Below are 27393 nucleotides of genomic sequence, written 5' to 3' on the forward strand. Positions count from 1 at the left end.
CTGATCCAATGAGACTGAGGAGGAACGAAGTAGTTTTCTGCAAGCAAACCGTGTTCCCGCCTACTATTGGAGCCACCTAATCTCGGGACGTCCGGCATCGGCGCTCTGGGGGGGGGGGGGTTCAATTGTCTGTCGTGGTGGACCGTCTTAGGGTCGGCTAGATATTATAAATTCTCCTTCCTTTCGCATATGTGCCGGATGACGGTGCGTCCTTCGTGAACCTCTTTAAGGTTGAAGGAGTATTGATGGCCAAAAGATCTCCTGTTTAGCCCTTTCGGAGGGCCGATCCCGAGCCCTAGTCCCTCTGTTCGCAGAGTCTCAACTCTATCGCCAAGTGAGTATCGATATGCAATCCTGCGGCGGCTGTCATTGGTTGCATTGGCTGAATATCTGGCCCATCTAATAGATGCCTCGACTCTGCCAGTTCTCCAAAGGGAAGAAGTGGATGCCAGCATTCGCAGACACACGTCGTGCACCCTGACCTTCAGTTGGAGACAATATTACTCGAATTACAGTCCTTTACCCACGTGGAGCATTCCCTGATGGGACTGGACTTGGGCTACTGTGTAAAGGGTTGCATCTGAAGGTGTGGTCTGTACACACATCTCTCCACTCAGGGCGACCGAATCCCGCTGCTTGCCGCTGCGCCGACGGTTGCCGCGCTTTTGAGCAAGAAGACATTACCTGAGGGTTTCAATTGCTGGGGCCAGATCTGGAGTCCTTCTATCCAGGGTTATGGTTATAAATAATGGACACTGCGCCGGTTGTACAGAAGATTGAATTGGCAGGAAAGTCGACAGGATGAGATGGTTTTTTTCCCCCCCCCTCTCTCTCTCCGTCTTCCTTCGCGCCCTGCGATGAAGCAAAACAAACAAACAAACACGGTTGTTAGTGAGTCCCGTCATGTGTCTTCCATACCCGTTTAGGAAGGTGCTTTCAGGCTCAGCCAACTCGGGCTCAGCTCCCGCGACACTCCAGCAATCCTCGTCTACAATCACATCATTCGTTCTCAACCTCGAAGAGACTCAGTCTCTCCGACTTCTTCTAAATCGACCCTCCCTTCTCCCGTCTCTGTCTACACAATTTTCAGTTCCTGTCTCGATCATGGCCATGGCCACTCAGGCTACTATCGCGGTTGGGTGACCATCTACTGGAGCCGATCGACTGCCATACCCAGTTTGTCTGCTTTTATTGGCGGATTTTGACTGTGCAATGGAAATGACCTTGGATTGTCTGGACTCTGGACGATCAGCTGGTAGCTGCCTTTCTCACACCAGCGATTGGCTATAGGAATTGTCGGCAATGACCGAAGCTTGCCGAGTGGTGGCGGTTAATTTATCAGCCTGATGAACCAGCTCGACCTGGCCGCCGACAGGTACGGTTCGATAAGCACGAGATACTATGCCATGCCCTGAGGACTTGAGATTACGGATCTCTCCGACACAATAGACTGCGGAATTAAATGCCTCATATCTCGAATCATTGGGCTCGAATTCCATCATTTTAACGTTAAACTATTGACACATCATCATTTATTTGTTCGAATCATTTGTTCGAATCGAACGATAGCATGTGAGACATGGAGTCGGATGCAACCACATTATCATGCCGGTGGGGAACGCTTAGGTTCCCAACTTGGCTTAGCCGACCAACGCTGATTGAATTCATCGGGCTTTCTGACTGGATCATCTGACATGACCCCGAAAAGAGAGAAGGCGAAAGCGGTCGCTCGACCATTCTTCCATTCCCCCACAGCGATAGTTTGCTGCTCTCATGGGCGTTTCCACGAGGGGTCTCATAGACAGGTGTCGTTTGTATCCTTTTTTTCATCCCGTCCCCGCTTTTTGTCTTCTGCCAATTGACTTTTCTCGGGGTCAGCAAGCGAGATGGGTCCTAGAGCGAACGGAAGACGGTAGTGGTAGCGGCAGTGGTTGGTTGAATTGCGCCTTTCGCTCTAGAACTGGCGCTGCAAGCCGATGCGCTCCATGCCAAAAAGGGTCTACGGCCCGTGAGGCCGAGGTACAATGGTCGCTAGCTGATGCTTGACAGCGCGCAAAGCACGGAATGGGATTGATTCGATGGGCTACTCTCCTTCCCTCCGACTCCGACGAACGGTTCTGAATATCTCAACTTCTCAAGATGCGACCGAGGATACGACAGTCATTCGCACCAAAGGCAGATCAGCAGTCCCCGGCCCTGGGCTGGAAGAGTTTACGATGCTAGATTCGGTTATCATAGTGCTTGGTTGGCGCCAGTCCTCTTGTCACGGGCTCATTCCAAGACAAGCCTTGAACAGACCACACAAGCTCCACCGCACTTAGAACACCGACCGTACTCGTCCTACTGGGACCCACCCAATTTGTGGCCTTAACTCGGGTGCCTGTCGATTACGGCCAAGTTATGTCTCTCCTTCACTCCGAATTGTCAACTCAGGACCAGATATGATGTGATAAGAGCCATGCATAGTATGATTCTTCGACATTCGAACGGCTTGCAGGGGCTTTAGTGGGCCATGAAGGAGTTCCACCATGGTCCTGATCGCTCGAATCAGTACCGAGGATCCCCCACGGGATACACTACCAGGGAATGAACCTGGGCGCCCTGGCACCAACAACGATGGACCTGCATCGGATATACTTTGTTGGCTGAAAACTTAGTCAAGGATAGGATGGCACTAGCTCTATAGCCTTGCAACTGCCATCGAGAACATCCGCTGGTAGCCGCTTTGGCAGGTGCTCAATGTTGCATTGCAGCGAAGCCTGTTTCTAGTCGGAGGAATTATTGCTGTGAAGGCACCAAACCAACCTTCCTTACGAGCTGATCAGGCCGTTGTATGGCTTCCATGCCCATCAGGTTAACCTGAATGATCCATTGACCCCGCGATCTACGGCAGTGGCCTTGGCTTTTGCTGGCATCCACCATCACCAAAGTTCTTGAGCGACAGTCAAGCATGTAATAGCGATTCTGAATCTTAGAAATGGCCAACAAAGGGGTAAGATGATCCAAGGCCTGCACTAGCGAGATGAGGCAAAGAATGCATGAACGGCCGTGGTTATCCAAGGTGTTCATCCCCGACAGATCATGGATAACTTACTCACCTTCTTATCCTGGAACTCCTTCCGATACCGATTTAGGGTACATGATAAGGACTGCCGCCGAACAAATCATTGCACTTAATAGGGCCTGTCTTAATTTCCCACTGGCGCCAACAAGCCCAAACCAACCCCCTCCCTCCCTCCCCCCTTTCAAAGAGGCGGAATTTACTTTGAATCCGGTTTGCGTCGGAAGTGCACGGTAAAAGAGCACGAAGTATCATAGCGCTTGCCAATCAACCCCTCTTCCTCGGACTGGTGAATAATATTCCTTACGATCCATCAGTTTGCTTTTTCTGTTTTCTAGAAAACCTCCAGGGTCATGGATTGGCCGGTCGCACCTACTTCCGCCACTTAGCGTTTACCCCAGGTCAAGACCGGACTGGAGCGGGACCCATAACCAATCTAACAATTTATCTGTCGTCAATTCTCAGCAAGCGAGAACAATCGCATTCCCAGTCTTGGTACGCCGACTCTTAAAAAGGCCGATCTTTCTCCTCCCCTCTCTCCACCAGCCCTGCTACTATTGATGGCCCGCGCGTAATTCCCTCGTCCCTCCCTCAATTGTCTTTCCAACGCAACCAATTTACCTATTCATCAATTGACCCAATTGACCAACTACGGCGCACTATCCGAGGCCATGACTAGAACCACCGACGAGATCAAGTATGAGGCTTCCTCATGGGAGCACAAAGGCGTCACCGTGGCAGACGATGGCCGGAGATTAGCGTCAAATCCCGATGCTTCCCGTTCCAAAGGACGCATACGACGATCGATGACGGCTTGCCATACTTGTCGCAAGCTTAAAACCAGATGCGATTTAGATCCACGCGGCCATGCATGCCGCCGCTGTCTATCCTTAAGGTCAGAGGCAGATCACCACCTGTTGGACCATTCCAGTGTCTCTCAATTCCTGTAATTAGTCTGGTTTGAAGAGCTTCCGACGTCTGACAGTTGTCAATTCCTACAGGATCGACTGCAAATTACCGGAGACGACCGATCGTTTTCAAGATAATGCCTCAATGTGGTCCGATGCGACGTCCGCGATTCCTTCGATTGAGGAGCGCTTGACCTCGCTCGAAAGAAGCATGAGAGAGATGACAAGTATGATGCGCCAAATGCTGGATCAATCGCCAGCAACCCCCACTGGCATTCCCCCATGTTGGACCAGAGCTACCAATGCCGATGATGGCACGTCATCGGATGGCAGCCCGTCCTCTCCTTTTTTGCCCAAGCCTGTCCGGCTCATCCAAGACCTACAATCGGAGTTCTTTGGCGAAACTGAAAACTCGTCGTACTTGAGCGAGGGCATCGCAAAGGGTGGCTTAGACTCTAAACTATCACTCAAATTGTTGCAAATGTATGAGCCATCTGCCCTTCAACCTCGGTTCCTTGACAATTGCTGATGCTCGAAGTAAAGATTCGTGGACAATTTCGGCCCTTATGTCTCCATATATAATCTCTCGGATATACAGAACGAGGCGCGGAATCCTGATTCCTTGCTATATAATACTGCTTGTCTTCTGGCATCCCGCTATGTTCCCGGCATTCCCACATCTGTGGTACATACGATATACCTTCAAGTGCGACATGCGGTGGTAAATCTTCTGTGGGATAAGCCGCCACTTCGCTATGAGTCTCTCCAAGCTCTTGCGCTGCTTTGCCTTTGGCCTGCGACTGTACAAAAGGAGCCCCCAATGGACAGCTGGCTGTTGAGTGGGGTTTCGATCAACCATGCCATCATCTCCTTTGATTGTCTCAACTATGGGCCTACGGAGACCATGATCGATAACGAGACCGCAGCACAGCTGCGGCTTTGGAATACTTACTGCTTGACGCAGCTTCAGTGCGGTCCATCCGTCCTATTAGATGGTTCTTCCCGCTAATTATGCTTAGTTTTGCGGTCGGCAACGCTCGTCCTTTTCACATTCAGCCACGCTATCTTGATCATTGTCCACGGATTTTGGAGCACCCAGGTGCAACTCTGGACGACGCCAAGGTAGTGGCAGAGATACAGCTATACCTCATTACACTACGCCTTCAAAGCAATGGCGGCCGAATGCGAGTCGCCGATACCAAGTTCGAGGAGATCGAGCGGTGGAGGGCCGAGTGGGCCCATCTCTTCGGTAGGTCCTGCATACTCTCGAAAAACTGGTCAACTATGAAGGGACTAACGAGATAGCGAACGCAGCTGGCGAACAGTTCACCCTCGAGCTAAGCCTCTGGTTTTGTCAGATCCTTCTTTACCGCACCTCCATGCGGTTCAGCCCAGGCTCCGATACTCTCGCCTCCGAGGTCCTGCAAACCTCCCGCCTGATGTTGTCCAAGTTTCTTCAGATCCGATATTCTTCCGCGCTCAGCCTCGTCGACCAGGCGTATTTCATGGTCGGCTATGCCGCCCTCAATCTCTGTGATTTCAACCTCATGGACCCGCTCATCGAGCAGGTACAGATGTTCCTACTCCATCTGTCCCCCAACGAGGATCACATTGCCTATCGCTTCTCCTGCATGATTGTCGAGTTCAAGCGGCGATGCGCCGAGGGTAGTGATGCGGCCACCACAGCCGCGGCGGCCGCGGTAGCAGCGGCGACTGCCGCCAAAGCTTCCTCTCCGCTGTCATCCTTCGGGGAAACGCGGAAGATGAGCATGGAGCAGACAACCTCATTCCTACCCCAAATGGTAGATAATATGATCGATGGCTACGGATTCGAGCAATTAATGCCGGAAGTCCTCCCACAATCATTTCCCGACGGGATGCTCAATGAGATGGCTGTCGCCTCCGGGATCCCAGGGTATCGGTCGGCAACGCTATGAGCCCATCAGCCAGCCAGCCCAGCCCAGCCAGTAGTCTAGTCCGCAAAGAGGGGGATTTGGGGGGGGGAGGAGGGCGATAGGACTTACGGACTAGACTTTAGCCCCCAACCTAGCAGTCTCCTCCCCCCGAACTGATAATGGCACTTATGATGACGTACGATGAACAGAAGCCATCCTTTATTTTAGGTAAAAAGAGAAAAAAGAAAACCCGGGCTTGCATCAACTGCACGGAAAAAAATGAATTTCTCCGAGAAATTTAATATGTACAGTACACTATATATACCATATCCATAGAAATCATTTTCTTACTTTACTCGAGAATTTGTTTATAGTACTGTACCCAAGCCAGACTCAAGGGGGGTTGGAGTTGTTCCATTGGCACCTCGGAGATACTAACTGCAAGTTGCATTGTCACATGCAACCGACATGCACCCACTTCCGCGGGGAAGAGAGGAAGGCAGGCAACCTTGAACCTTGGAAAGATAAACCAACCCCATTAGTCTCTCTCGGTCTCCGGAACTCAGATAAGGAAAACCCAGGAACATGACGCCATGTCGGGTTCTTATCCTACCCCCCTGAATTATGAACCGGCTAGGCTATCTTGTACTGTACCTGATTGTGTTGGTTTTGTCTGTGGCCTTGGAAGGAGAGGAGGGGGTGGGCCTGCACTTCCTCTTTCCTTGTACTGTACAGTGCAGTTCCCTGCCAAATATAGTAACTACTGTACAGTGAGTCCAGTACATACCTACTAAACTACACCGGATGTAACTTACGGAGTCCTTGGCTTGCGGTCCGTTCCGTGATATCCGTTGCTGTCAGTGCACACCACCCCCCTACGCTCTGGGACCTTAGGTACATACATAGGGTAACATACGGCTCTTATCGAAGTGAGTATGGACTGATGACAGCAGGACAAGCAGGATTCTAAGGTCCGTGGCTTCATTGATTAGCGTTGCTTTTCGTTCTGTCCGATTTTGAGCAGGTGGGGAGAAAACAGTTTCTTGCTTCAGGCTCCCCCTGGGGATTTATTTCTATCAGGTCTGCTAGACAGAAATCTTGGCTAGTTCCCTTCGCGAACGACTTTGCCCTCCGTTTTTTTGTGATTCTCCAGAGACTGGGAGCCTGGACACATTGACCCGGAACAGATTGCTCCCCTTTCAACTCCTCATCCTCCTGGTAGAAAAAATACAAGGAAATTCTATAGATGCGAAGAGACAACTCCCCAAGAACTAGTTACATATTGAGCTCCCGCTCAATTTTCCGGTTGGGAACAGAACTCTCGGTAACCCGCTTGTCATCGGCACGGGGACCGAACCATCCGCATTGACGGTCAGGGTGGTGCAGGTGAACATCTCCGTGACCTGGGTACCGGCTTGGAACCCCGTCCCCGTCAATGAGAGGGTGTACGTCTTGCCGCCGCTGCCCAAGTTAGAGAGCACAGTGATGATTTGCGTGCCATCAAATCCTTTTCGCATGGCCAGCGTGGTGGTGTCGCTGTAGATCGGGTAGTTCTGCAAGAACATTGGGAAACACAATTAATAACGGAAAGGAGCTCGCTTGATTGCCAAAGTTTGAGCGCTGAGACGCACCTTATAAGTCAAGTACTTCGCATCTTGGCTGATCGCATGGCTGCGGACCTTGTTGGCCGTCGCAATCGAGGTGTAGAGGGGGCTGGTGGTGGAGTAGCCTGACAGCCAGGTCGCTTCGCGGTTGAGAGGGTCGTTGCCCCCGCTGTAATGCTGTTCCTGGCCGGCGTAGATGATGGGGATCCCGTCTGCGAGGATAGTGAATGTAGCCACATTTTTGGCCAGGGACGTGTCATTTGTGTAGCTTTTCGAGAGGTGATGGGGTCAGCTAGGTTCCAGGGGTGGACGGGGCGACATGGGGGGCTTGCTGAGGCAAAAGTGATTGACTTGACTTACGAGGCGAAGCGTGGGTTATCGTGGTTTTCAATGAATGTTCCTAGCAGTGTGGAGTCTGGACAGCTGTCTTTGACGGTATTGATCATGTTGTATAGGTCGCTGATGCTACCCCCTGTTGACTTGAATGCTCTAAGTAGAGGATAATACCTTTGGTGAGTTAGCATCTTCAACTTTTTACTTCGAAAGTATGATGATCAAGGCGCATACATGGGATAATTCAGGACTCCGTCGAGATAATTCTGATATGGACAGGTGTATGAGGCATCGCCGTCGAGAACCTCCCCAATGCAATATACGCCGGCGGCTTTGTTGTAGCCCGGCCAGAAGTCTTTCTGGACGTGTCTGACTGTGTCGATGCGAAGACCATCGACTGGATTTATCAGTTATCCATGTTTCATGCCGCAACGGATATGATATTAACATACTGGAGTAGTTGGAGACAAGCGACTTGACCCAGTCATACCATATCGTCTGTACGTCACTGCGGCTTGTGTCTAGATCAGGGAGCGAGACTTTGTTATCGCCCAGCCAGCAGTTCTGGACATTGGTTTGGTTGTCATAATTGGTGATAGCACAGTAGGGATGGAAGTATTCTTTCTTGTTGAAGGGCTTGAATACACTGTAGTCAACGGAGTCACCTGCTCCATCGTAGCCCTGAGTAAATGCCGTCAGCATTCTCGAGTCTGATAGCATGGCCCCACTAGCATGAGGGTTCAGGGTCAACAAACCATGTGGTTGGCAACGACATCAACCATGAGGTACATGCCACGCGCGTGAAGAGCCGAGGCCAGAGCCTTGAGATCATCTGCAGTTCCATAATGAGAATTGAGGGAGTATCTTTCACAATGGGTGAGCGCCTTTTCACACTAACACGGGCGAGAAGCTCACACGTCTTGTTGCCAGTATCCGTGGTATGCCTGGCCGTAAGGGGTGTTCTGAGGAAGCTGCGCTGTTACTGGAGTAATCCATATGGCTGAGAATCCCATGCCCTGGATATAGTCGAGCTAATTGATGCCATCAGTAAAGTAAACGCCATGTCGAGCTCACCAGAGCAGAGGTAAGGGTGTGAGTAGATTTACCTGGTTGATGATGCCGCGCCATGTTCCACCGCAGTATCTCTATGTACACAAGTCAGCCTCCCATCCCCAGCTAATACTGGGCACCTGTCAAACATACCCCGATGCTTGTATCACAAGTAGCAGTGGTGGAATTGTCCGTACGAGCAAATCGATCGGTAAGCAAGAAGTAGATGGATCGGGAGCGCCAATCGGCCGGAGTTGCAGCGAATGCGGTCGCCGCGACCGTGAGCAGTAATAGAAGAATGTTCATGATGGTATTGTGTATCATCGCTGCTGTCATGGTATTCTATTGACTGAGCTGAATTGGCATGCTTTTATATACTTCACCGAAACGTGCACTGCCGAGTCAAGTCAACCTGAGTCTGTTTCACGACGGCCCATCCCGACACTGTGATTTGTGCCAGTCAAGAAAGTGGATACGCAGTAGTAGCTGACCTTTCAAGTTTGAACCCTTCATTTCCTCCTGCAGGATTCTTATGAGGGTAGATTAAAGTAGCGCCCAAGGACCTCTGAATGTTGGGGTCCGAATTCCGTGGTCTTGTCGGGGATGGATGGTTTGGTCAGGGGGACGAGGAAATCCTCTTCCTCCCTGCGTAGCGGCAGGTGACTTTGTCCTTGTGCTTCCTTCCTTTTCTACCCATCGCCCAGACTCGCATTGGACCCGCCAAGTGTTGGTATATTCTTCTTTTGTTCTTCTTAGGGTCTCTAAGACTTGAATTGTCGATGATCGGCGATGTTATGGTAGGCTATTTTGTCCGGACTCCAGAGTCTCGGCGAAGAATGCTGGCGGATCGTCCGCCCGACCGCAGATCGCCTCACACAAATATAGTTAGTTTATTCAACAGAACGCTGCTATAGTTACTCTCATCATGTACACATAAAGAGTCATCATTCACCGCCATTACCACTCCAGAACCCAGTTCTCAGCCCATGCACCGCTTCTCGTTACATCCTGCAGACCGCCAACATGCAAGATATGCGCCGTCGAGTTATATTGAACCTTCGACACCTGTTTCCCGTTCAGCTTTACCGACGAGGGTCTCTGTTTGACTCCCAGCACTGTCACATTCGCAAGTGGGTTCCTTTCCGTCCAATCTCCTTGCGCCGAAACGTGCAGGCTCGAGCGCGATGCCGAAAAACCAATGTTCAGCGTCGCGTTGGGAACAACGCTCACCCCATCATCAAGGTAGAGTTGTCCCGATGCAACACCGTCACTATCAAGCGCGGCTAGCAAGGACCAAGGAGACTTCCGAGCCTCACGAGTAGTCAATGCTGGCTCTTGGAGAGGAAGAATACTGCCACCGCGTACGTAGACTGGGATGTGGCCCAGTGGGGCCGAGATTGTCGTGTTCACGCCCGCCTCTGCATCGACCACCGTCTGTGTGTACCAGTCATACCACACTTCTCCATGGGCCACTCCGGGAAAGACACCATTCACTGTATCGGCTTGCGGCTCGAACACGGGTATGGCCATGATGGAAGGGCCAACCAGGAATTGAGTATCGACGCCAGCCAAAGTAGGATCATTGGGAAACTCCCAGGCGAGCGCACGCATGACTGTAGACCCAGTGCTGTGGGCGAGATGGAATAGGGTATAATAATAAGGCAATAAAGCATAACGAACTTGCATGGCAGTTTTGGACGCCTCAATAACCGAGGCCCACCGATATGGTTCTTGCGGGATGGCAGAGAGTACATTGTGATTTCGGTAGAACGGGAAGAAGGCCGATAACTGCATCCAGCGGTTGCAAAGCTCTTCGTCCGTATTTCCGTTGAATCCGCAAGTATCGACTCCAAACATCGGGATGCCAAAGAGGGAGAAGGAAAGCGCCTGTGCGATTGAGAAATACATGGAGCCCCACTTCGAGATATTGTCTCCGCCCCAGTGTCCAGCCCACTTGCCTGAACCAGCAAAAGTCGAGCGCCCAATAATAAAGGGACGCCGCTTGCCGGACCAGACCTTGAGCAGACCTTGGTAGGTAGCATTCAGGCCTTGGTGACCGAACAGACTGTGAACATCGTATTCCTGGACCCCATCAGAGTGGGTAGAATTCGGAGAGATGGCATGAACACTCAAGTCGTGGCCAGTCTGCACATGATTGATTACGTATGGCGGGTAATTCACATCACGCACACCAGGTGTAGGTGTCGTACGCAGGTAGGATGTAGAAGTGGACGATGAGGACCCGGCTGAGGCTGCCTGACTGGCCGCCCCGGCTGACGCAGCGGCTGCTTCAGTGGCATTGGTGATGTTGAAATACTCCGGGTAGTCATAGACGATGTTTCCAGGCTCACCAGGAAGCAGGAACGGCGGATGCACCGGGTTCAGAGTGAGGTTACCGGTCCCGCAGCTGCCCACGCAGAATGAAGAGACCTCAGCCATATCGTACCACACCCCATCGTAAGCCACATTCTTGGCCCACAGAACAAGCTCATTGGCCCAGAAGTCGGTCGCTTTCGGATGATGCCAGTCGGGATACACAGTGTACCCAGGCCAAACAGCGCCGATGTATTGACTGCCATCGGGATTTTTGATGAAAACATCATCTGCAGCGCCACGAGTATATGTGTCGTAACTAAGTTTCCGGTTAGCAAGAATGAACTAGTTGAGAGCTGGATCAAGCGACTTACGCATCAGATGCATTTTCAGGATTGGGAATGTACAGCGCCGCATCGACAATCGGCACGTAGTAACGCCCACTGTCATGAAGTTGACTGAGAAACTTTGCACCCTCGCTGTAAGAAAAGCGATGTTGATCATTGTCGAAGTCGCGATATCCATGCATGTAATCGATGTCGGTCCTAGAAACACACATCAGCATTTCTGCCCGTCAAACAAAGGGCAGTACACGACAAACCAAATATACTCCAGGGGAATTTCGAACTTCTCGAAGTTAGCAACAACTTCTGCAAGTTCAGACCAGTTATTGTAGCCCCAGCGACATTGGTGGAAGCCGAGGGTGCTATACTGCTGCATGGCTGGCAAGCCCACGGTGCTAAGTTGATACTGCTTGGTCACATCGGCCTGGGTAGGGCCCGAATAAAAGGTCAGGTCAATGCCTCCACCAAGAGTTCGCCAGATCAGCCTCTGAGATCTTAAAAGCACTTCTTGCCCGTGGGCGTTTCTCAAAAACACGCCATGCGAATAAGAAGTGTATTGTTCAGAGGCATTTAATGCACTTCTCTTCGCATGCTTGTGAGAGCCGTCGGCCTTGAAATATCGCGTATCAAGATAGAACGGATGTTGCCCGTATAAGTTGCTATAAGAAGGCAAGTTAGTGGGATTCGGGGTATGTTTTCTGAGCCGGAAGACTTGCCTATCAATCGGATCTCCGATATCCGCCGCATACATGGTGACGTTCGCATCCTTGAGCAGACGGAGCTGGTTGAAATGTTCTCCGAGGCCGTACAAGTTGTATTCTTCTGGCAAAGATGTCGAGAACTCAATGAATTGATTCTCATAGACCAAGACAGTACCTTCAGTATCGAACAAGACATCCCCAGTAGCCTCACGAACGACCTTGAAGTTGAATGACGGCTCGTTGGACCAGGAGAATGTGAGATCACTGCTGGAGTTTGTGGCACCCTCACCTGACTTGGGCCTAGGCACGAACTCCTCTGACAAGATAAACCACGAGGAGTTAGAGGCGTCGACATACGTGGGAAGAATCTGTATGTTCAGTCGATCTGATGCCTGATAGTCCACCGTCAAAGTCAAGGTATCAAGATCTGTCCCATAGACATTGCATGCCTTCCCGGCCAGCTCCAAGCGTGCCGTGAAGCCATGGGAGCCCTGTTGCACGTTTGAGGCCTTGTAACCCGGACATACAGACTGTGCATCGACTGCCTGAGGATCATCGATGTTGGCAATCAATTGGGCCCCCACATCTGCTTCAGCCGGGATAGTGAATTGCGCGTACGAGGCGGATGCGGATGTGCTGTACAAGGTCGACTGGCTCAGCCCAGAGGCCACAGGCATGAGCCAAGCACCAACCAGCGTTACCATGAGATTAACCATGGCGAGCAGCAGTTAGAGAGACCAGCACCGTCGTCGTGTTATGGATGGCTAGCATGAAAACAGCTAGAAACCCTCGGGTTTGTTCCTCCACGAAGCCGGGCTCATAAGTATTTAAGATCCTGTAGTGAGAACACAATGCAATCAGTCATTGGAATTCTAGACGGACGTGCTGTGCAACAATGCGTTGTCCCCCGCAGACAAGCCATTATTGCTCCGTCGAATTCCCGTGGTGCAAGGGCGGATCGGGCCCGCATTCAGAGTCGACTGGGAGGCTTTCCGGCAGGCTAGATAGATTACTTGGAGTTTGATGCGGGGAAGACAAGCCAAGAGTAGAATTAGGTTTAGATGATCGAAGAATGATGCCAGGAGCGGAAAAGGAGAAAGGAGTGAAGTTCGTCGATTGGTGTTCAGAAACCGGTACTTGGCAACTATCCCTCGGTTACAAACCGGGAGGTCCTTGTTTGGATGCCTGAGACTTCGGGCCTGACGACTATCACCTGATGCTCGCGCTCGGATTGGCCCATGCCCCGATAATTGCCCGACGGCGTGGAGACTCGCAGCAAGCGAAGTACCTAAAACAAGCCATCGATCGTTTTCTTTTCACTGCATTCCTTCACCTTCACGAATCCTTAAGTCTCACTAGAGACCTAAACTGCACTCGCGCGAGACCCCACCAGGCATCACTAATCCCGACTGAGGTCCGGTCCGTCCGGCCAATATCTTCAGCACGGCTCCCACTTCCCAAACAGCAACCGGTGAAGAGGCCGATCTTCACACCAATACTTCGCCTCATACACAATGGAAAGAATGGGTCCAGCCTCGGCACTTCCCATGCAGGATTCTGGGGACAAGTGAGGTTCCGGTATGGAAGAGCAGAACCTTCAAGCGGCCTACAGAGGGCACACGCCATACGCACTCTCAGCGTCAGGCTCGGCTTCCCGAAGCGAGGTGCACCTTCACAGATGGCAGCCAATACCTGTGCGGAAGCACCCGGACTGTGGAGAAACCCACCAGCAATAGGACTGGATCCCAATCACATGAAAAGATCCTACAGTATACCAGCGTTCCTATTATATGCAGGGGCTGGAGGGTCAGAATTAGAAATGACGCACCCAGAGTCTTGGTCTGCCTTCAACCGCCGTAATGCGCACATTTGCTCGAACCTTCTCTGGCCGATTATCCAAATAGGTGGATCGCCTGGTCATACCCTTCATCAGCAGACAATACACTGTCCTTCGTTCTGTGAAGTGATCTGCTCTGGGTGTCTACACTCCAAATCACTCTGTAGTAGGCGGTAGAGAAATCCTTAATCGATCTTGCACGGTGAAAGGGCCCCCTCTCGGTACCTTCGAGGCCTGGGGGGCGAATCTGGGAACCAAACAACTAGCTCGTCAGAGCCGTTAATTGAGCAGAGGCCCTAGGAAACGAAACGAAATTAAATCGACTAACTAGCATGAATCCAACAGGGTCTGGTACCGCGGGGTCCGGGCCACCTGGAGGACGTGCCTTGTGCCTCGCACCATGTTTCCCTTCCCCCGCTTGTTGCGCCCCCGGATTTTCCGTTCTTCGCTGCTCTCCCCCCTCCAGAAATCTCATGATCCTTATGTATCTCTGGATCCGCGTGGCCTTCAAGATCAGAATAGTATTTCTCCTGGATATCACTCAACCAACCTGCAATGATGCCCATGGACTGCCATCATTACTGCTGATCTTCCACCGCGATCCGATTATAGTCCCCGCAAACCAATGGACTCGCAGCCTTCCCCCACTAAGCCTAAATCCTCTAAGCAAGCCTGCGATAACTGTCGTCGTCGAAAGATCAAATGCTCTAGGGAGCTCCCTTGCGACAAGTGCCAGCGTCTCCTGCTCTCCTGCTCCTACAGTGACGTTTTACGGCGCAAGGGTCCCAAATTTCGCACCATCTATCCACTTGCGCCCATTCACCCATTGGTATCCCGCCAACAACAAGACGCTTTTCACCAGCACCCGCGGCAGTACCCTCCAGAGAAGCAATGGACAGCTGATCCTGTGGTCTACCCGTTGGCAAGGTCGCCAACGTCGCCACCATTCACATTAACGGACTCTCAATACCTGTCTCATGATGTTTTGGAACCGCTTGCGCAGCTCCCTCCTCCGGAGCTAGTTTCCTCTCCTGACTCGATGAACTCTCTCTCGGATTCTACAATCGGCATCATTCGTCCCTATGCAAGGCGCCTTTCAGCCCCGGTACTCTTAGCTCACGTCAATGTTTATCTCAAATATCTGTTCCCCATCATGCCAGTAGTGCGGAGGCAGGAGCTCCAGCGAGACTGCCATCGACCCGAACTACTTTCCTCGCAGAGGTACGCATTTCTGGCATCTCTATGCGCCGCCACGCATATCCAGCTCAAGTTGGACGGAACGACTTCTGTGCCCGATCCCTCGCATTTTCCGACTGGGGCCGAAGGCCACTCGTGCATGTCGGGAGAGGAGTTGCTGGCCGAGGCAGTACGAGCAAGGAAAGACTGCGATGTAGTGGAAGATCTCAATATGGACAGTCTCCTGACATCGTTCTTCCTCTTTGCTTCCTACGGCAATCTAGACAAACAAGACCATGCTTGGTTCTACCTGTGTCAGGCCACCTCCATGGTCTTCACGCTAGGTCTCAACCGCGAATCAACTTACGCTGAGTTGAGTGTCGAAGAAGCCGAAGAGAGGCGGAGAGTCTTCTGGCTGTTATTTGTGACAGAAAGGTAAGCGAGTATGATGCCGCAGCATGATTAGAATGAAGGTCTGATTATGACCAGGGGCTATGCACTCCAGCAGGCCAAACCGGTCATGTTACGCAACTGCATTCACAAACCACAAGTCCTCTGCTCCGAAGACCCGATCCTCGCCTACGGATTCATCAATCTCATCAGCATCTTCGAGAAACTGACCGTCAATCTCTTCGACTGGATATCCGCCGGCGGCGTCGACAGCTCGTCCGAGATCCCACCCACCTCCGCCATCCAGTCCAGTCTCTGCAAAACGATATCCCTGGAAGGGGTGTCAGAGATTCAGAAGGTTGATATCCTCATCACCCAACAGTGGCTGCAAGCCATGATGTGGAAGCTCTCTATGACCAGCCCCACCCAGCCCGGATCTCGCGATGATGCAGTCCTCCCATTTCACCTGCCAGTCATGGTCGGAAGGGCCGTGATGAACGTCATCAGCGCAGCATCTCAAGATGCCGTCGATGCCCACGGCATCGGCATGGTCAGTCAAAAGCCCCGAGACAGAATCATTTTCCCCCACAATTTTCATCTCCAGCAACCCCCTCCCCCTTTCCCCTTTCATACCTTCCAACCCACTCACGCCATGTTTTTCAGGAACAAAAACTCTTCGACCTAGGCACCGCCGTCGCCGACGTCACACGCTCCCTAGGCTCCGGCTCGAAACCCTCCACCCACCGTCTCACCGACTCTGCCATCGACCCCCGCGAACTCCTCTGGGGGATCCTCACCACCCTCTCCCGCATCCGTGGCTCCCAGTCTCACCTCTTCCCCACGTTACTGGAGCGCTGCAAAGGCGCCCTCGACTTCACCTCCCCACTCTCCATGGGCGAGTTTCTCGCCCTACCTGCACCACCCCCACCACCGCCGCCACCATCCATCAGCAACAACAACAACAACAACAACAATCCCTCCGAACCGTGGAACGCGGAGACCAGCGGACTAGAGATCGTTGCCTCGTTGTCGGAAACCCTCAACCTCCAAGATCATCACCAGGATCCCGATGACGTCGATACGCTGTCGCAGATTCTGTCCATGGCTTCACAGATAGAATATCAGGCAGGGAATGGAGGGGCCGGCGGTGGTGATCGTGGTCATAAGTGAAACTTCAGAAATGTGTGGACTTTCCCTCGGAATGACTGGATTGTGTGGCATATGGTGATTCCAACCCGGGTTTGTGCTTGGACTTACACTGTGATACCACTCTTCTCGGAGTATACATATATATATACAAAGGCCTCGAGTAATGAACATAATGATATATGGTTTTGTAGGAGATATTGATCGGCGAAATAGCTTGCAATGTCAATAGACTTCAATCTCGCCGTCATGAACCGACTCATTGCTCAAGGCCATGCGAAATGGTTAAGATGACAGACCTAACTTTTCTATAATCGATGAAATGATACATAATCAATAATCCCCATTCTGAAGAAACCAGACAGAACTACGTAGGCATCTGATATAATAGGAACAATTTTTGAGGGCCTCTAAAGAGAAGGAAAGCAAAGAATGAGAATCAGTGTAACCAAAACCCGTCTGTGGTAGAGAAAGTATGATCGTGTTGCTATACATAAAACATGACGGCTAAGCGTCAATAAACAAGAACCTATACAAATAATGGGTATGTGCCAAATCCAGCTCGAGCCTTGGATAGCACGTCATCACATGGGACAAAGGCAAGGGGAAATAAAAACTTTCATGATCTATGCGCCGTTAAAATTATAAGTGTCCCGCACTGAAGTGCGGATGGATCCACGTATTGTTTCGGTGAAGCACGGGACGTGGTCCATCGTCCGAGTCAAGCAGCAGGCCGGTGCTGGGTATATGACGACAACTTGAATGTGCTGAAAAAGAGTGATCAATGGGGTGAAGTAAAGCATTCCGCATCTACTCTTTTCGCCAGATTAACTCCAGAACCTTATCACCGAGCTCAGGGTCCCGACGAATGTACCATTGGCGGACCTGGTTGCCATCGATAATCGCATCTTCGTGGATATAGCTAATCTTGCCTTCATCCTTTGGTCGGAGCGGGCCAAGTTCATGCAAGAAGGACTCGAAGACTGCGCCATTGTCGCCGGCCCATGTGAGCTCCATCGACTTGTCACCCGGCGGAACGTCATTGCTGTACTTGACGATAGAGAAGCCGTTAGTGAGGATCCAGCCGTCGCCGAAGTGCCATTTTCGCAGAAGACACGAGTCGCCACAGATCTCACTGACAACACCCAGCTTGGCCATGTCGGCATTGAACCATGACTTCCAGTGGTGAACGGAGAGCGGCGGGGGTCGAGCAGCCTCAAAGAAGCCAGATACATCACCCCTCATGTCGATCTGTCGCAGGCGGTGATCAATGGTCAAATGGGCATCCGAATACTGGTAGATGCAGAGGGATATCTTGCGATCTCCCGTGGATTCCATCTTTTGACAATCCTCGTAAACCTCTTTGCGGCCTATCTGCTCAATCAGGGGCCTAGACATGAAGACGCCAGCGCCTCCAAAACCCATCAAACCGAAGATTCCGACTTGGGGCATCGCTTCCGATAGCCCACCGACATAGGTCTGCGCTGTATCGTCGTATTTCGATAGAGCCTGTACCAGCGCCGTCATCGAAGGGAAGAAAGTATCGTCATCGATGACACAGGTCCATCTCGTCTGCGGCCGCAGATTCTTGGCCAAATGTGGCACTAACGAGAAGTATCGGTGCTGATATTCTTCCGTCGACTCGGTTACCGAGAGGTTGACACCTAAGCTCTCAGCCTTAGTGAGGACTTCATTAATCCGCGCATCTGGCTCAATGAGTGCCAAAATGCGAGCGTTCGTATGTCCAGCCCAGTGAGTGAATGCGTCTAGCGACTCGTTCAGACGCTCCAGTGTTGTAGCAACGCCGAAGTCGATGTGGGATGCGTCCGCCCTTGGTAATATCGAAGGTACAGAGACAGAAACAGGACGAGGCATCAAGCAATCATCCTGATGCACGCTATCTTCCGCAAACCGATGGTCCTTGTGGATTTTCTCGAAGAGAGGCAGTTCGAGTCGTTGTGCAATGGGAACGACGTCGCTCGAGGAAGGAGAAACGACAATTTCACGGCGGACATATTGAGAGAGCTTGTGGACGTCGAGGCGTTGGAGGGCATCGAAGTCGGGTTCGCATTCGACCTCGGAGGTAACGGTGATATTTGAGATCGTCTGGGTCGTGATTTCATGGTGAGGTTCGATCTCAGGCCAAAGGAAGATCGTAAAACTGGTCACAAGACAAGCTGCGACCACAAAGCGCAGCAATTTTCTCCTCCACATGTACGAGGCGCCCATGGCGGTCCGCGACTTCTCCTCGGTCTTATTCCACATCTGGGTCCGGTAACGTTGATCTTGTGAAAGGGGATGTATTGAATCTAGACGCCGCACTGGAACTGCAAGACCATCGCGATGCTCCAATATAGCGATAGTGGGAGAGAGGGAGGTGGAACGGTGGAGATATTATGGCAGGAGAGGCCTGGTCCAGATGGGAGGGCGGGAGCGGGCGGCAAAGAAGAGAAAGGCGAGGGCGGAAACACAGGAAGGAATATAACAATCGAGTCAGGAAGGAGAAACGAGCAAACGATCCTTGAAATCCGCAACAATGAAGGAATTGACGGGCAGCGTCGGAGACAGGCGAGGACGGCAGAGGGATGACGAAGGTCAAAAAGAAAGCGACGACGACAACGTCAATCCTGGGCCCGGTTAACCGTCAGGTTAGTGGAAGAAGATATGGAGTGGGAAGGTTGATAGCCGATCAACGGGGCTCCAAGATACCATTACAGCAAGAACAAGCACCGCACGGCTCGAAAATGGCCGGATCTGACTTAGGGACGAAACGAATCATGACCGGGCGGAGAATGGCTAACCCAGGGATCGACTATGGGCCAGTCTGGTTTCCCTAAGGCCCTGGACAGTAGCGGATGGAGACCGATCCATCTGCTGTCCAGTGGTCTATCGAATGAGAAATCATCAAGCCATCAGGGCACACCTGCTGGACGGAGCAGCCACACAACATGTCCCACTGTCCACAGGGGCCGATCGGCCTAGAGACCAGTGCTAGGAGATTTCCCTGAAGTGACAGTCTCCCCAGGGTTACGTTCTTGAATTAGGGGTCTTTCTGCGCTTGCCCCGAACGTCCTACTCCATTGCCGCATTGCACAGTGCACATCTGCACAGTGGGATGGGGTGGATGGTCAGCCTACCCTTATGCCTTTCTCTTTTTTTTTCCCTTTTCAATTCTTGGTGGCAGAGTACACATGGATAGGATGGAACCGGGACAGGTGAAGGGGGGAAAGAAACAGCTTTCTCCCACTTACTTTTCCACCCCCAGCCCCCCCACCGATTAATGTGGCCGCACCGCTACAACCCCTGGGTACAACCATGCATTTGACGCGCATTCCGTTTGGGGCGAAGGGCCTAAAACGGACGGCGGGGGCGACGGATTGCTGATGACGAATCGCCGGCGCATACTTTAGCGATTAGATAGCGTTCCGCATGAGGAATTTATTATGGACTCTAGCAGCGTCAGCAGCACCAAGTGATGGTAAACTGTACACTGCTCTAAAGAGTAACACATTGCTACAGTACCTGAGTGTAGGGTAACAATGTGTAGGCCCGGGCCCCCTTGTATGGGTAGAGAGAAGATCGGTAGTAATTGCACCTGTTGCAAGTCGAAGTGGGATCATCGCAAACGGCGCCCTGGGGAAGGGGAGGACAATCCGGACAATGTCTTGTTCCGGCCTCCTCGCCTGACGTCCTTAAGTCAGTCATGTGCTTCATTTCATGACCGCAATCTTTTTTTTTTCCCGCTTGGTGGGCAGGAGATTATTGTTCTTATGGTGTCGGACAACAGCCGTTGGAAACAAAAATAGAAATGCATTTCTTGGATCTGAACCGATTGATTGGCTCTTGTTGTCTGTGCACGCCGCCACGCAGTAATCAGATAGCCTCGCTCTTCGCAGTCTCAACTCAAACGATACGTATGAACCATAGGCTGGGTAAGCATGTCGGTCTGTCTGACATTCAGTGACCCTGAAAAGTAAGGGGCATTTGATCTAGAACCTCATCGAGAGCAGTGAAGGCGGACTGGACTATCTGAAAGCCAGCAGTCACATAGTGTTGCTATTGGGGGGGAATAATAGGATTGATGAAGTGGTGAGGTATGTCTGGCACAGGCTGAAGATTTTCCTCTCCTTCTCTTCATTTGTAAGGAAGCTTTGCTGTCAATGATCCCACAAAGCTGGACTGGCATTTATCGATGTCCTGATGTTAAGTCCTCGCATGATTGTAATGGTCGGAGGAAAGGCCCGCGGAGATGGGCTACGGCCGCCGGAATGAGCCTCTAGTGCAGAATTCCCCAATGGGGAAATATCACACTCCCGCACAGATGGTTCACAAGCTTGGACTGGCCACTTGGAAGATCAAGCATATCCAGCTCAGTATCTTCATATCTCTACACTCCTTCAGAACCGTTTCAGTGGGGTATCTTTGATCTCACCTCCTCTTGAACCACGCCCATCTTGGGCTACTGCGAATCACACCCCGGGTGACTCAATCGTCAATTTGACACGGCATCGCCATGGCTGCCCAGTCATTGAGTTCGTTGCTACAACGAGCCTCCATTGACGACCACGAAGAAGTTCTTCAGTCCTCCAACGCTGCACTGGCTAAATCGAAAGCCGATCAGCATGCCCAGCATATCAAGGTCATTGCTCTTTGTAAACTCGACCGCTACGCCGACTGTCTGCGGGTGTTCGAGGAAGCCGGTGACGGCCTGAAGACCCGGGCCGCTCTGGAATATGCCTATGTCCTCTACAAGTCAGGCCAGCCGGAGGAGGCCATAGAGGTAGTCTCCAAGGTGACTGGCAACCGTGGTGCTCTTCACTTGGAAGCTCAAGCCGTATGTCACTCTTACCTGTCCTTGCATGTGTTGTCATACCCCGCCGTCAACAATCGTTGGTAATCCCTAACTTGCGAAAAACATAGAGCTATCGCGCCGAGAGATTCAGTCGCGCCGCTGAACTATACGAAGAACTCTCGAAAGATGGAGCCTCGATGACCAACGAGGAACACGATTTGCGCATCAATGCCTGGGCTACGGATGCACAGCTGCAGTGGAAGGGCTATCCCGAGTTCGTTCGTCATAACCGACCAACCCGTGATGATTTGGAGGCATTTGAGACCGTGTACAACGCCGCATGCTTGAGCATAGCGAAGGGCGAATTCGAGCAAGGAGAACTGCTTCTGAAGCGAGCCAAGGGTTCGTAATTAAACAGGATGCACAAAGGCGATAACGATTGCTGACCCCTCCTCCTTACACAGAACTGTGCCGCACTTCAGAGGATCTCACCCCGGAGGACAGAGACGCCGAACTACTCCCGATTGCCGTGCAGCAGCTGTACGTCCTGCTTCGCCAAGGCAAGTCTGAGGAGGCTCAGTCCATTTTGGAGGAGATCTCGGTCAAGGAGTGCGCATACCTGTTCCTGGTCAAATTCTTCCAAGCTGAAGCTCACCCGACCGCAGTATCCACGAAGCCTCGACGAAGAAGATCGCACAGACCAACGCCACCCTCGCTCGCGGCGCCTCGGCCAATCCCTATGCTTTCTACAAGGCCTTCAACGAGATCCCAGACGCGACAGAGAGCGACAAGCTGTTCGACTACCAGAGCCACTTGACGATCGGCAACTCGCACGCCGCCGACCTCCTTGTCCGGAAATACGACGGCATCATCCGCTCCACCTCCAAGGCCCTCTCTCGCGCCGCCTACCCCTCCACAGAACCCGGCGCCAACCTCCTCTCGGTGTACAACGCCGCCGCGCACGCCCAAGGTGAATCCGGCACGAAAGCCCTCAAGCCTATCGTAGCCGCGCTCGACAGACGACCCAAGGACGTGGGCCTGGCCCTCACTGCCGTGCAGCTCTACGTGGGCGCGGGCAACACCACCTCCGCGATCACCACTCTCGAGTCAACCCTCCAACTCCTCGACGAGTCCATTTCCGAGCAAGACAAGGAAGTTCGCTTCAGCCCGGGCGTTCTGAGCGTGCTACTCTCTCTCTACAAGCTCGAGGGCCGCAAGGTCCAGATCCGCTCGGAACTGGCCAAAGCCGCCGCCTACTGGCAGCAGCAGCAGGACGGCGCCAGCCAACCGCCCCCGGCTCCCCTCCTCCGTGCCGCCGCCGCCTCCCTGTTGCACTCGACCGGCACCGCCGACCTCACCAAGGCCGGCGACCTGTTCAAGTCTCTCTACCAGTCCAACACCGCCGATGACTTCGCCGTCGCCGGGTACGTCGCCGCGCAGGCCCCCATCGACTACGCCAAGGTCGAATCCCTGGTCGACCAGCTCCCGTCCGTTGCGGACCTGATCGCCGAGGTGGACGTGGCTGGCCTCGAACAAGCGGGGATCGCGCCTTCCTCGGGGGCGAATGCCGCTGCCGCGGCTGCGATCGCGGGCGCGCGCAAGCGGTCCGCCACTGCCAACCAGGAAGACGGCGGTGCGGCGAAGAAGCGGGTCCGGAAGTCGCGGCTGCCCAAGGATTATGATCCGAGTAAAACCCCTGACCCGGAGCGCTGGCTGCCTCTGCGCGATCGCTCGAACTACCGGCCTAAGGGCCGCAAGGGCAAGCAGCGCGCGGCGGATCGGACACAGGGTGGTGTTGTGAACGACAAGGCTGAGGAGTCTACCGTGGCCACCAACCAGCCGAAGCCTCAGAGCGGTGGTGGCGCCAACAAGAAGAAGAAGAAGGGCAAGCGGTAGTGATACGAAACCGTAATTTTTCATGTTTCTTTTTAAACTTCTATTCATGAGAGATGTCTTGCATTGGCTGGCAGAGATAAAGAAGAGAGGTCTTTAGACTCCCTGGAAGCATGTAAATAGAAATTCGGTCATTCTGCTGCTCTGATGCAACTCCTCCTCTCGCCTTCGAAACACATAGCAAATTTAAAGTATGCATATTAGTTCTTACATGTGAGACTTTTCCTGCTAGAACAGCATCCCACCCTGAGCATAACCGCGCGGGTTGCCAATTTCAGTGCTTAGCCCAGAGGAGTCCGAATGGTACCACACTGCCGATCGTACTGCTCGAAGATTTGGTAAAACAGCTTGAGATCCTGAAGCCCATCGCGGGCGGACGTCTTGGCCATCTTATCTTCGGTGAGATAGGCGTGCAGAGCCTTGAGTTCTGCCTCATAGGTCTCCTGCCACCCGCTCACACTCTTGATCCTCTTCATTTCCCCATTCTCATCCGCCGTCTCCACCACGACCTCCACAGGCACGCCACGAGCATACGGCAGACCATATTGGATGCTGACAGTCTTTGTGTCACCATAGATTGCAAGGTGTGCATCACAACGCGGCACTGCATCGGTACCCGTCTCATACATCAGGGTGAATGGGTGCTCGCCCTTCCGCCCGCTGTAATAATGGAACAAGGCCGAATAGTATGGCTCGTTCACAGAGATATTAGAGATGGCGTCCGGAAACCCAAGCAAATCGCGCATCAAGCCCAAGTCATGACATCCCAGAGAGGTAAGAAACTCGCAGAGCGCGATTCGTCCTTTGGTCAGTTCCTCTCCCAAGAACATCTCCTGCAGTAGACCTTGCATGAGCTGCGGACCGCTAGCCTTCTTCCTATTCTCCTCCGATGCAAATCCATATGCTGCCGCACCATTCAAGGCAGTCCAGAGTTTGTTCCGCGGTGCGGTAGCCGTATGTGCCAAGCTAGGGCCCGCGATGTTTCGGCAGCGAGCGTAATAGATGCGATCCAGGGACGCAACCTCCTTCTTGAAGACCTCCTCGATACACGGAGCATAGCGTCGCGCACATGCCACAAACACTTTCGCACCATTGGGGGCGCGCTTTTCCGCCTCGATGATGCGCCTTGCGCTTTGGATGCTCAGGCTCACGGGTGTTTCGACCATAACGTGCTTGCCAGCATCCAGCGCCGCTACTGTGTAGATCTCGTGGTATTCATTGGGCATGAAATTGAGGATCAGCTGAATCGATGGGTCGGAGATGACCTCTTCGGCAGAAGATGCACGAGCGATGTTTTTGATTCCGTTCTCATGGCCATCGGCTTTAGTCGTGCCATTTGTGTGATGGCCGTTAGTATGGCCGCTAGTGTGACCATTGGTGTGACCGTTGGTGTAATGGCCGTTAGTGTAAGCCTTCCTGATGCTGTTTATCGGCTGCTTAGTATCAGTTGGAGCATTGTAGATAACAGCTACTTTGTATGAGTTGGTAAGAGCGGTAAGGATGGGAAGGTAGATTTCTTGGATGGCTTGGGCGCCTTCGTCTGCGGTGAGGATCCCGAGCTGGAGGACCTTCTGCGTCATCGTGCTTTCTGTTTTCCCTGTATCAGGCCGAGATGCGCTGGATGTGCATGTGTTAGGCTTATGTAGAGAGGACCTGCAGACCTTGACTTACGCAGGCAAACTCAATAACTCAATCAGCCGGCACGCAGAGTAGACAGAGCGAGACTCTGGAGATTAGGAGGAGATGGAGATGGAGAAGAGGGAAGGCGCATTTTTTGAGGTGAAGAGAAGGACAAAGTTCTGAACGGGATCGAGCACTGGCTTCAGGTGAGGAATGCTGGATGCAAGGGATAGACTCGGATAGAGGAGTACCTGCCTGTTGCAGTGTTACCCCCTACAAATCCGGACACAAAATCTAAAATTTAGAATCGAGCGTGTTTAGGAAACGACAACAGGGTAGAACTTGGAACTTGATCAGCTTGGCTCAAGTACTACCATATGTTATAATAACTTTTCTCGGTCTCGTGAGAAAAAGAAAGGGTCGTGATGGTGATATCAGAAGCAAGATGCAGGATTTTGAAGCTCTTTCTTTTTTGCACTGGCCTTTTTTGGGTCAGGGTATTCCATGACATCAGTGGCACTTGTTTCTGATTTCTTCTTATTGTGCTTGGTCTTCTCTGCTGAAAAATAGTTCTTGATGTATACTTCGACTTTATTGCTGGATCTATTTGGTAGTGCAGTGAAATTGAGACTAGAGGCATGATCCATCATGCTTGCTATAGATCGATATACTACGGTAGGACTGCAGGTCGATCGGGTGGGGCCGTAGTCACCTATGTTTGAGTGAGAGTACATAATCACAAACATCCCACCCACATGCAGCCTGTCTGCATGACACACAAGTATCAACCAAAAATTGACAGGCAAACTTCCGGGAAATTTCAGTCAGCTGGTACTACCATCCTACGCAAACTTGATTCGATAATGGGATGAGATTGCGATCACTGGCATTTTCGGTATCGGCAGGTCATGTGTCAGCTATTTTGCTTGGAAGCATGTATATTGTGGTCCCGGTACACACACACTAAACATGATGTATTCTGTAGGAGGAGTAGAATATTGTGGATGCAATGCAGCCTTATGCCATGACTAACACAATACCTTCTACAAGCTGAAGATTAACCCTGAGGGCTGAGTTTTGTTGACTTTATGTACTGTACTGTACATACTCGCTACTATGTACTCGTACTCGTACTGAGAAAGTCGGTCGTCATCTCAATTCGACACGAAGCGACTAAGCCCCGCCTAAGGCTTGATGCAGCCTTAGTGTGCATTTAGCGGCTTCTCATTCGAACATTTGGAGCGCGGAACACTCTCTCCTTTTTTTTTCCCTACTCCTCTTCCGCTCCTGCCCCTCTGACGACATCATCAGATTATATCAAACAGCCTGCTGCAAAGTCAACAACCATTTCCCTTTCTTCCTTCCATCACCACCACTTTCATCCCAAGGAACCCAGAACCAGTCTCAGGTATTAACATCGGAGTAACCCATCAATCCACTATGGGGGTAAGTTCGAATTTAAGTTATTTGTCCCACCTTCCATCTCTCAACAATCTTGTTCCTCGCCTTTAATTGTTACCTGCCCCGCGTTGCTGCCCCGCTCCTCCCAAAGCTCGGCCTGCAACCCATCTGCATCAGCTTTCGAACACGTCAACCTGCTTCTGCTTTCGTCGTGGTGTACGGTACATGAACTTGGACTAATCTCTGCATTCTGCACTTGCTTGCTTCCTCTTTAGTTTGCGTCGAAGATCGCCAACGGTATGAACCGCCCAGCCGACGGGAACACCAACAAGCCTGGTGGTGGTGGTGTGTATGGAGGAGCACCACCCACTGGCTACACTGGAGGACCTCCAAGCTCGCTGCAGCCTGGAGGAGCACCCGGTGGATATGTGAGTCCGCCCTACGCAAGTGATTAAGTTAATCCGGTTGCCCCTCACACATCCATGATTCATTCATCATCATTGATCCAATTTGCACATTTTCGGGACTCCTGGAATTTCATCTTTTCCTTCCCCAAAGCTGACGCAGTCATTTCCTAGCAACCACAGCAGATTCCTCAGCAGCAACAGGGTCAGCAGTATCAGGCTTACTCAGGCTCGCCTGCTCCCGCTGGTGGTCCGGTAAGCTGAAAATTTCCTTAGCTGTTCTTTCTTTACTTCTTTCTTGAGTTGCTCTTTTCCCAACCCCCCTCCCTCCCGGAGTTTCCTACCCATCAATCACCATCGAATGAACGAGAGCCGGGAAACAACTCCACCATCTTCCTAAACTACCATCTTGTCCTCTGTGCCCCTCCTATCCTTACTTTTACTCGACTGTGGCCCGCTCTCTACCTTCTTCCAACCTTCATATCCTTCCTGCTCGCCGTTGTCCGGGCACTCGGGCGCAACTCG

General features: G+C 52.1%; 8 protein-coding genes across 8 annotated transcripts; 4 read left to right on the forward strand and 4 right to left on the reverse strand.

The window, feature by feature from the left end:
- Positions 1-3732: 3732 nt before the first annotated feature.
- BO82DRAFT_375258 (uncharacterized protein) lies at positions 3733-5906 on the forward strand (the record flags this gene model as incomplete). The annotated part of the gene is made up of 5 exons (XM_025637468.1): positions 3733-3956; positions 4063-4452; positions 4513-4938; positions 4989-5218; positions 5284-5906. The coding sequence occupies 5 exons, from the start codon at positions 3733-3735 to the stop codon at positions 5904-5906; spliced, it is 1893 nt and encodes a 630-aa protein (XP_025491059.1).
- Positions 5907-6992: 1086 nt separating this feature from the next.
- BO82DRAFT_416783 (alpha-amylase) lies at positions 6993-9157 on the reverse strand (the record flags this gene model as incomplete). Its single annotated transcript, XM_025640006.1, has 9 exons — positions 6993-7417; positions 7496-7736; positions 7829-7975; positions 8036-8198; positions 8254-8482; positions 8557-8665; positions 8717-8832; positions 8908-8946; positions 9005-9157. 9 exons carry the CDS (start codon positions 9155-9157, stop codon positions 7136-7138), a joined length of 1479 nt encoding a protein of 492 aa, XP_025491060.1. The 3' UTR covers positions 6993-7135.
- Positions 9158-9739: 582 nt separating this feature from the next.
- BO82DRAFT_311980 (glycoside hydrolase family 31 protein) lies at positions 9740-13280 on the reverse strand. The gene is made up of 4 exons (XM_025632425.1): positions 12225-13280; positions 11766-12167; positions 11539-11709; positions 9740-11483 (listed from the first exon to the last, which is right to left on the reverse strand). Exons 1-4 carry the CDS (start codon positions 12923-12925, stop codon positions 9809-9811), a joined length of 2949 nt encoding a protein of 982 aa, XP_025491061.1. The 5' UTR covers positions 12926-13280; the 3' UTR covers positions 9740-9808.
- A 1212-nt stretch (positions 13281-14492) lies between these two features.
- On the forward strand, positions 14493-16782 carry BO82DRAFT_384094 (putative C6 transcription factor (AmyR); the record flags this gene model as incomplete). The annotated part of the gene is made up of 4 exons (XM_025638079.1): positions 14493-15657; positions 15712-16162; positions 16276-16511; positions 16563-16782. Exons 1-4 carry the CDS (start codon positions 14672-14674, stop codon positions 16780-16782), a joined length of 1893 nt encoding a protein of 630 aa, XP_025491062.1. The 5' UTR covers positions 14493-14671.
- A 786-nt stretch (positions 16783-17568) lies between these two features.
- Positions 17569-18972, reverse strand: BO82DRAFT_285370 (glycosyltransferase family 31 protein; the record flags this gene model as incomplete). Its single annotated transcript, XM_025631495.1, has 1 exon — positions 17569-18972. The coding sequence occupies one exon, from the start codon at positions 18970-18972 to the stop codon at positions 17569-17571; it is 1404 nt and encodes a 467-aa protein (XP_025491063.1).
- A 2142-nt stretch (positions 18973-21114) lies between these two features.
- BO82DRAFT_337241 (signal recognition particle subunit SRP72) lies at positions 21115-23446 on the forward strand (the record flags this gene model as incomplete). Its single annotated transcript, XM_025633384.1, has 4 exons — positions 21115-21592; positions 21679-21952; positions 22015-22159; positions 22216-23446. Exons 1-4 carry the CDS (start codon positions 21272-21274, stop codon positions 23444-23446), a joined length of 1971 nt encoding a protein of 656 aa, XP_025491064.1. The 5' UTR covers positions 21115-21271.
- Positions 23447-23511: 65 nt separating this feature from the next.
- BO82DRAFT_337244 (Gfo/Idh/MocA family oxidoreductase) lies at positions 23512-25383 on the reverse strand. Its single transcript, XM_025633385.1, has 2 exons — positions 25115-25383; positions 23512-25060 (listed from the first exon to the last, which is right to left on the reverse strand). The coding sequence occupies exon 2, from the start codon at positions 25021-25023 to the stop codon at positions 23725-23727; it is 1299 nt and encodes a 432-aa protein (XP_025491065.1). The 5' UTR covers positions 25024-25060; positions 25115-25383; the 3' UTR covers positions 23512-23724.
- Positions 25384-26392: 1009 nt separating this feature from the next.
- BO82DRAFT_99848 (uncharacterized protein) lies at positions 26393-27266 on the forward strand. Its single transcript, XM_025641737.1, has 3 exons — positions 26393-26509; positions 26740-26892; positions 27043-27266. The coding sequence occupies exons 1-3, from the start codon at positions 26504-26506 to the stop codon at positions 27130-27132; spliced, it is 249 nt and encodes an 82-aa protein (XP_025491066.1). The 5' UTR covers positions 26393-26503; the 3' UTR covers positions 27133-27266.
- Positions 27267-27393: the final 127 nt, after the last annotated feature.

This window comes from Aspergillus uvarum (assembly GCF_003184745.1).
Source record: "Aspergillus uvarum CBS 121591 unplaced genomic scaffold BO82scaffold_33, whole genome shotgun sequence".
NCBI classification, from domain to species: domain Eukaryota; kingdom Fungi; phylum Ascomycota; class Eurotiomycetes; order Eurotiales; family Aspergillaceae; genus Aspergillus; species Aspergillus uvarum.